Source organism: Eupeodes corollae, chromosome 3 (assembly GCF_945859685.1).
Source record: "Eupeodes corollae chromosome 3, idEupCoro1.1, whole genome shotgun sequence".
Taxonomy (NCBI): domain Eukaryota; kingdom Metazoa; phylum Arthropoda; class Insecta; order Diptera; family Syrphidae; genus Eupeodes; species Eupeodes corollae.
Genome location: NC_079149.1, coordinates 12,009,311 through 12,018,881, shown reverse-complemented (window position 1 = coordinate 12,018,881; position 9,571 = coordinate 12,009,311). Strand labels below are relative to the sequence as shown.

The window sequence follows — 9,571 nt, the reverse complement described above, 5'->3', positions numbered from 1 at the left end:
ATCTCTATACTTAACAGTATGTCCGAAATTAAGCTCGAGGGTAAACTGATGAGCATTGCTGGAAGTGCAAGTATTATGGCTGAATTGTTTGAGGGGGGAATGCAACTGGCTAATTCGACAGAACATTGTTTGTGCAAGTATCTGTAAAGCAACGAAAGGCATGAAACATTGCACCGGTGTTCGAAATAGTTTTATCGGTTATACTCGTAGTTCTATCGCCTATCATTTTCAAAGCCCTTTTTTGTATCCTACGTAAAAGTCTCAAACTTGTTTTAGGGGTTCCTGCCCAAATATGCGAGTTATATTTGAGTTTTGGACGAATGAAGGCTCTGTAAATTACAGGTAGATCAGAAGGGGTGAAAAACTTCTTGCACCGTCGAAAAAATTCTAAGCACCTGTCAGCATTTTTGGCAATATCAAATATGTGATTATTCCATAAAATATTTATTATCTGTGCTTTGGGTTTGATAGATTTCACCCTATTCGGGATAAAACTTTTCATTCCAAAAATAATTAAATTTGTAATCATATCTGCGCTGGAATCGACGTCACTATCGAGGAAGCATAGTGACCAGTTAAAGATCCTGAAGAATTCATTGAGACCGTCCCAGTTGGCTTTCTCACAATGCAAACAGTTCTCTTAGGAGTTTTTTCTTTAACTGTTTTTTTCGACATGAAAAATATGCAGATAGGATGCAAAGGTCTGATGTGCATAGAGGCGGTAAAACACTGATTGTGTATTTATCAGGGTCAGAGAAATCACTGGCCTGCAACGTCAGGGATTCGAGTTGGCTCTTCGAAAAGCTGAGTTAATTGATTTATCATCTCAGATTAAAAAAAAAAAAAAATAAATAAAAACTTACTAAATCAATAACAGAAACTTTTAAAGCTTCTAACATAATTAAAACATGAATCCATCTGACACTAAATTACAAGGGTGGCTTTTGACAACTTCATCATTTCCCATATATTTTTATCGAGAAAAACAAAAAAAACTAAATCTATAAGATTTTCTTAAATTTTAACTTTTTATTATTAACAATCCCATTTAAAAAACATTATTAGATTACAGATATTTGTTTTTGTACTTTTACTGGCTTATTTTTACGATTTGAAACAATTTTTAAATCACATTTAATATTATTTGATTAGATAACATTAACTTTATGTTTAACCATAGAATCCTCCGCCATATCCAGGGTATCCAAATCCATTGCCACCACCAAAACCTGATCCACCGCCAAATCCTCCAGGCCTACCAAAACCACCGCCAAATCCAGGTCTTCCAAAGCCACCACCAAATCCTGAATTTCCAAAGCCTCCACCAAATCCTGGCCTTCCAAAACCTCCACCGAATCCAGGTCTTCCAAAACCTCCACCGCTACCAAGACCGCCTCCGAAACCACCAAAAGTTCGACCTAACTGACGAACTTTTCGTCCAGATGTATTCTCATGGCCTTGAGTGTTTTCATCGTTTAAGGAATTTTCTTCTAAATTCTTTTCGCTTCCATACGCTAAAAGTGTCCAGCACAAAAGGAGAACAACCACAAAAATATTTCTAAATTTCATTTCGAAAACAACGTGAGAATGAATTAATGTTTAAATGTTGATAATTGAATTAATACTGTTTTATTGTTTAACTATTTCTCAGAATTTATATATAAATTTCTACTGCTTCATTGCATAGTTAACAATTTATTAATATACTAAGTTTAAATACTCGTTTGGTGTTTTGTCTCGTTCAATATTTAACTTAGATATACTCTTACATTAATGGTCACTTCAAAAACATATCATTATGAGGTATTATACAAATATACTATTCACACATTGGACACCTACAACGACCGTGGGGTTTTTTATAAGGCTGGTTCTTCAATTCTTAACACCACTTAGAATTGATCTTTGAATATTAATAATAAATTATTATTAATAATATTGGAAAACCCCCAAAAATTGGACTTAAATTTATTATGAAATTAGGCAAGAGTCTCCTTTGTGGTGATGTTTACAATATTTGTGGTTTTTGTCTGTAAACATTTTAACTTCTGAATTACAATCTTTTGATTGATTGATTTGAAATTGAATTAGATGTGTAAGCCTACAAATATGATTCGTTTTTGTATGGAAATTATTGTTTTATTGGAATATTTTTAAAGTCTACAGATATGTGTTTGTAAAACATTGTAACATTCAGATGGGGGTTTCCATTGGTAAATTATATTCATTTATTTTGGATTTAAATTTGTCAAAACGCCAATTTTCTTTTTATATTCGTTCTATTGGACAATACAAAATGATTTGAGGTTGTTTTGAAGTCAATTTCATAAAACTAAATTTTTAATGAAATTTATATTTGGCTTCTATCGGAATTTTAAGTTGTTGTAATTAGTTCGATTTTCATATTGAAAATTTTACATTTCTCGATGATTCAAAGTCTTAAGAATCTTAATCCATAAGTTAAAGAGAAATGCGCATGACTACAACCTAACAGTTGTAAGTCGTTGAGTTGTCGATAACTCCTCTCGTAGCTCATTGCTATCTTAGAACATGTAGAGATATTGACGTTTAGTAAATTTTAATTCAAATATAATACAATTAATATACAGTGGTGGACACGAATTTAGCACATTAGAAAGAGTACAAGTATTTTTCTACTTTCAATTTTTTATTACTTGCAAGTAACGGTTCATTTTTATGTTGTTACTACGACTACCTTATATATGGTAATACACATGTGTAAATGATTGAAAAGTAAAATACGTTATGCGAAAAATGTTTTGAACTGGACATAAATTTAGCCCGTTTTGCAATCAAAAAGTCTATTTTTAATTTTTGTATTTTTAAATTAATTAGTCATGTCAAAAGGAAAATGGTGCTCAAAGGAAAAAAGGAGTCTGATCTTGAAAATGAAGTCAAAAGGACGGACGGTACCAGACATTTTTAATTGTTAGAATGCTCCAGGAAGCTGGTTTATAATGCCCTTCGTCATTTCAAAAAGTTTGGAGTGGTTGAAAATTCTAAATAAAACCCCCGGGCCAAAAAGACTACTACGAATGAAGATAGAATTATTTATAGGTTATCGACCAAGGATCCGTTTAAGACCTCCAGTGCCATTCGAAGCGAACTTTCAACGAACTATGGAGTAATTGTTTGCTCAAGGACCATAAGAAGCCGATTAAATGAAAACAATCTACGTGCTTACGTTGCTCAGAGAAAACAGCTTGTATCAAAAAAATCTGAAATCAAGGTTACAGTTTGACAAAGTTCACCTAGACAAACCAATTAGTTTTTGGAAAAACGTGTTTTGGAGCGATGAATCCAAATTCTGCCGGTTCGAATCGGATGGGAAAAAATATGTATGGCGTCCAAAAAACAGGGAATATAATCCAAGGTACACCATTATGGACCAGAAAGTGTACATTGAATGATGCCCTACACAGAATACAATTTGCCGTTGTTATAGCCTTAGAGGTGAATAAAATCGACGTTTTGAAGTGGCCAGCACAATCACCCGTTCTTAACCCGATCGATAATTTGTGGAATGATGTTCAACATCACATTGAGCAAAAACAAAAAACCAATTTAACACAATTGTGGCAGGAGATTCAAAATGCTTGGAATGCAATTCCAAAGTCACAATGTGAGTCTTTGGTTGAAAGTTTGCCAAGAAGAATTGCTTTTGTACTGCAAAATAAAGGGTTCCCTATCAAATCTTAGTATTTGAAAAACCTAGAATTGATAACGGTAAGTAAAATTTTATCAAGAAACTGTTGAATGTGCTAAGTTCGTTTCCAGGCGAAAAATTGATGTTTCTACATTCCATACTTTTTTCTTTTTACAGATGTTAAACATATTTGACGAAGTACTATGTGTAAATAAAATACAACTAATTTAATAATAAGAAAACAAATTAAAATTAAATGGTTTTTATTTTCTTTAACAAGTGTGCTAAATTCTTGTCCACCACTGTATGCAGAAAGTACTTTCAAAAACATCAAGTGGGCCGTTGTTTCTTTTGTAACGATTGAAAAAAAGAGGATTGGATTCGATCCAAACTGATAACTTCCCGTACTCGTCTGTAAATTTTGTTTGAATTCTATGAAAATAATAACAATATTTTGTGGAAGATGACAACATTTTATGTCAATATTTTTCTTTGTTCTCATAACACTTGAAAACACGGAAACCATTTCATATCAGTTTTGAATTTTTCTTACAAATTAACTTACAGTTAAGAATAATATTTTCCATATGATAAAATAATTTTGATTTCCATATATCTGTTCTGTTCCCGACGTTTTTAGTCCAAAACCAAATTGTACCAACTTTTGAAGAAATTTTTAAAAGTTTTTATTTCTTATTTGGTATTTTTCTAAATACTGATTAGATTTTTCTAAGAACATAATCTTACGTTATCAACGAAATTTATCATAAATAAAGAGAACGTATCGTATTAAATTTTACTCGTAGATAATCTTAACTTAACTTTATTAATATTCAGCATTTTGTTTAACTGTATTGATATCTTAGACAAGAATAAATTACTTGGTACTTGTAAAGAGCATAATTTTAGAATTCTCATAAAGGTGTCTAAACAATTAAGATAATTTTTTAAACTCAGTTTCTTGTTTTTACTTCCACTATATGGCAAGTTTTGCATTCTTAAAAAATGTCTTATTCGAAATTTTAATCAAACATAACATTACGAGTGTAGAGGAGTTGAAAAAGTGGGTCCGTCCGCTTGTCTGTCTAGGCAGCTACAAAAGAATTTGGTCTATTGACTTAAAATTTGGAAATTAAGATTTTGACCCGATTAGCGTTAGTCTTCGGCCACGCAATGAGCGGTGAGCGACTAAACGATGAGCGATGGGTAGCCATTTACCAAACGACACATCGCTGAGCGATTAGTTGGAAAAATGCCATTGCAAGTGCAGTTCGCCAACGCTTACTAGTTAAAAGTCGCGTAAGATCAAGAATCCGTAGATTTGGTGTACACCCCATAAATCGTGAAAGGGAACATTATGGTGAATTTCATTATTTATATCTAAATCTTTGCAGATTTAGATATTTTTTTAACTTCCCATAGGAACTAATTAAAGGAGTCCGATTTGTCAAATTGAAAATTTTGGCATTACTCGACCGTTCAAGGTCTCTAGAGTCGAAATAAAAGATTTTTAGAAAGATGTCTGTGTGTGCTTGTGTACATACGTTCGTACATCCGTACGTTCGCGACGTTTTTTTCGTCGTCCATAGCTCAAGAACCACAAGAGATATCGATTTCAAATAAATTTTGTTATACAGATAATAAGACAGAAAGATGCAGGAAAGGGTCTCAAGAAAACGGTAGCAGTTTGAAGAAAAGGTGAAAATTTTGGTTAACCCTAAATATGTTACGAACCAAAAGGAGTTTATTTTTTGAAAAAAATCCATTTAACGGTTTTTCTTATAAATCAAAAAAACTGCCAAAAAAATGTGTCACCCTCAAAATTTTACGACTAAAATATGATTTCATCAATGTTTATGACATCTGATCAAATTTTGAGAAAAATCGAATTGATAGTTTTTTTATTAAAAATAAAAATCTAAAAAAAACATTACTCAAAGTTGGTAAAAATTGAATATCGATTCAAAAACTTGAAACTTAGGCTTTAAACTTATTTTATCTTATAAGAAATATAATTGAATGTTGAAATTCTGAAAAATGTTGAGAAAAATCTAGTTCACAGTTTTTTTACAAAAAATAAAAATCTAAAACAAAATTAATAGAAGTTGTTAAAAATTTTTTTTCGACTCAAGTATCTTTTCAAAACTTTTTAAAAAACCGAATTGACAGTTTTTTTTACAAAAAAATAAAAACCGAAAAAAAATTCGGGTTTTGACCCGATTTGCGTTAGGCATTTTTTTATATTTTTTCCTTAGAATAAAAATAATGGTAGTCCTCAAATCAAAAATTCGAATTTTCGCAAAAACAAACCGATACATTTCTTTTTAAATTTTCGATAAAAACATATTTCTATTGCTTCGGATGGGGACCCCCATAGAACCGTTATTTTGTTTTTAAGTTTTCTCAAAAACTAATCAACCGATTTCAATATTTTGTATTTCTGCAGAAGCCTCAATAATATTTGATGATAAAAAATGTAATTGTTTTTATTTTTGATTTTTGACAAAATATTACATTTTGTTCATAATTCGATATCTTGAAAAAGGGCCATCATTTTATTACGAAATTAAAATGTAAAACGTATTTTAATAAGCTCTAAATAACTGCATTCTTTATATATTTTTTAACTCAAATTTAAAAAATAACGATTTTAAAATAAAAAAAATTGAAAAATTTATGATTTTTTGAGAAATGGGATTTGTACATTCATGAAGAAGTTGATACATGAAACAGATTTTCTTTTTTGAAGTACAAAACAGCACAAAATAATTTTACATCTACACTATCACACTTTCCTATAAAAAAATGAACATTATTTTCAATCCTATTTCATTGGACACACAAGAATCAATTTTGTATTTAAAATTTACCAATGGAAAATACAAGCTATTTTTATTTCAAAAAAAATATTTCGATGGGAAGACGTAATTTTACAATTTGTACGTTATCGAAAACGAAACTAGATATTATCCTAATAAGTTTTGCTTGGGTCTCCGATTTTTTGAGGTCTTTGGCGATAATAAACTATGACCGCAAAAAGTATATTTTTTTAATTTTATAATTTTTAATACGACTAGCAACTGTCTTTTTTTCCCTAAACCACATAGCATTAATAACACGAAATAAATTTAATCGAAATCATTATGCAATCGTTTCAAGGCGAAACTGTTTTGATTATTGTGTCAAAACTAGATATAGAAAAATCCACAAATTTGATCTCAAATGAAAAAAGAATCAAAAATCTACAAGGTTTGGCGATATAATGTACGCATTTAAAATGTGAAGGCATCAAGTTTCGCAAATCTGAAGAAACTTATTTTATTAGTTCTTAAAATTTGTATAAATCTAAATGTTTTGTTTTTTCAAAACGTACATTCAAAAATTAAAACATTTCAGAAACATGTATACTTTTTCTCCTGATGCAATTATTGTGGTAGTAGCTTTTGTTAAATAATGAATTTTGAATTACTTGAAATACCTTGTGACGAACAGAGTTTTTTTCAAGGTCAAACAATATGTCTCATTGGCTGTACCTATTGGAGCTGTAGTCTATGTCTAACCTACATCATATCATCATGCTAAATGATTTCTCCAACAAGACTTTTGTACTATAGACTGAAATATAGGTACAGGTTTTTTTATTTTTCAATATTGGTCTTTCCATCTTAATCTACATAAAACCTACGTGATTGTTTTTTTTTTTGATTTTTGAATGGGTCATCAGAAGTTCCCAGTTTTTGGAACTTAAGTAAATATTTGAAAACTTTTGTTTATTTTGTTCGATCACTAAGTGCGTCTGATCAATTATCAATTCATCGACAACAATACACAAAAAAACTCAGGGCTAGTCTAAACTGCTGCGGTTGACAAACAGAGACGGCTTAAAAAAGTTCTTCTCCGAAAAAAGAGTATGATCCATATATAAATCCATATTTACTAGCTTCTCTGAATTTTTGTTTATAAATAAAAGTGTCTTGAGATTTTCTGCGGCAGTATTAAGTAACTCCTAAGATGTTATCTCGATTGTGTTTATTATTTCTTTTTGCCTCTGCAACGACGACGACGACGATATCGAATTCTGTTGCAGGCAACAAGATTGAAATAGAATCTGCTGACAAAACTGTTTCGCCACACCACCAACGGTTCATACGATCATTAATCGGAGGAGTATCATCAGGTGGCGGCGTCGGCGGTGGAGGATTTGGATTCAGTGCAATTGGAGGAGGAATAGGAGCTCCATATGTAAACAATGTTCCAGTAATATCATCTGTGCCGGTAGTGCAAACATTTCAAACCGTTCAGAATGTTCCAGTAGTGTCTAATATACAAACTGTTGGATATGCAAATAATTATGGTTATGGTGGAGGAAATTACGGTGGCGTTGGTGGAGGCTTCGGAGGAGGAGGACTAGGTGGTGGAATAGTTGGTGCAGGAGTTGGATTTGGTGGATTCAAACAAAGGGGACACTATAGGGAAAGCTATCGATATAAATCCAGAGGTGGATTTGGTGGAGCTGGATTATTTGGAGGAGCTGGCTTTATTGGATAATTTAAAGTGATTTAAAAAATACCATATCACACCGTTTTAATAAATATCAACGCTACAAAACAAAAATTGTTCTTAATAAATCATTCCAATAAAAGAAAGACAATTAATCAGTTTTGTTACTTTAGTCCCTGTTTTTCATTCATTCATTTGATAGTTTCTCCATTTGTCTTTCTCAAGACGTGTTATCATTTTATCTTGATCTCTCCAATTATTTAAAGAAAATAAAAAACAAAACTCTACAGACGTCTTTCTGAACACCTCAATCTGTCACACTAAAAATTGTGTTTTATTTTTCGTTTTTTCGTTTCGTGTGTTCCGAGCTTTAAAGTTTAATTGCTTTTTGGTTTAAAGGCAGGCTTCTGGATATTCAAAGCGGGTTCAACAAAGACAAAAGGACAGTAATCTGATTTAAACGTTGAATAAATATAGAGATGGAAAATTAATAAAAATGACTAAAACAATCAAAATGGCGGAAGAAGCAGGTTGCAAAAAAATGTTCAGAGCAGGATATGACCTTCGCTAAGGTGATAGTTGACTATAATTTTTTGATAATCAAATTAACTATCATTTTCATTCCGTCTGTGTAAAATGATTCAACTCAATTCAATTCAGATTCAAAATTCGCTGTTGACTTATAAAAATTTTAAATTGATTCCTATAAAATATCTAAATAAAAATATAAAATTGGCTCTGTTTGAATAACGACTCTCACATTTTTGTTGTGACAGCTTTTTAGGTATCAATTTGACTAATACCTTACAAAGATTTTTGATTGTCAATTATCAACAATCAGCTTAGCCGATTCCACCCCAGAACTCAGATCTTTGAGCTTAAAAACCAAACCCCATACATTTTCTTGTAACTGTCAAGTGGGATCGGTACAGACAATTAAACGTCAGAATAAGACAGTTCAAGACAATCTAAATACGGAATTTCTGAATTCTTAAAAATTGTTAGCATTGTTTCAGTGGAATTACTATCCATTTAAATGTCAAATTGTAAGATAGCATACTAATTTCTTTACAATACACTTAACAAATTTATATTAAACAAATGTCACTCTGACAAGTGCTTTGTTTCAAATCGTTACAATTCAAATACCATGGATAATTTACTTTTGCAATAACAAACTTGTTGCATACTTAAAGGATCGACTAAATATAAACCATACAGTACCGTCCAACAAAAACGAATGCAAATTTTTGATATTCAATGGTGTTTTTCAAATATAAAATTGTATTCTTAAGTAATTTCTACTTAACTTATATATTCACCTATGTGGCTTCTATCGTTTCTTTAAAGTACTATAATAATAAATCCAAAACCACGCCATATTTTTAAAAATAAATTGAATAC

The 9,571-nt window shown here is 31.1% G+C and overlaps 2 protein-coding genes across 2 annotated transcripts; one reads left to right on the top strand and one right to left on the bottom strand.

Annotated features, from left to right (window-relative positions):
* Positions 1 to 1,004: 1,004 nt before the first annotated feature.
* LOC129950913 (keratin, type II cytoskeletal 1-like) lies at positions 1,005 to 1,648 on the bottom strand. Its single transcript, XM_056062856.1, has one exon. The coding sequence runs from the start codon at positions 1,567 to 1,569 to the stop codon at positions 1,171 to 1,173; it is 399 nt and encodes a 132-aa protein (XP_055918831.1). The 5' UTR covers positions 1,570 to 1,648; the 3' UTR covers positions 1,005 to 1,170.
* A 6,030-nt stretch (positions 1,649 to 7,678) lies between these two features.
* On the top strand, positions 7,679 to 8,215 carry LOC129949089 (keratin, type II cytoskeletal 3-like). Its single transcript, XM_056060325.1, has one exon. The coding sequence runs from the start codon at positions 7,679 to 7,681 to the stop codon at positions 8,213 to 8,215; it is 537 nt and encodes a 178-aa protein (XP_055916300.1).
* Positions 8,216 to 9,571: the final 1,356 nt, after the last annotated feature.

Excerpts from the sequence above, each read along its gene's own strand:
- LOC129950913 (XM_056062856.1), bottom strand. The coding sequence starts at position 1,569 with ATGAAATTTAGAAATATTTTTGTGGTTGTTCTCCTTTTGTGCTGGACA.
- LOC129949089 (XM_056060325.1), top strand. The coding sequence starts at position 7,679 with ATGTTATCTCGATTGTGTTTATTATTTCTTTTTGCCTCTGCAACGACG.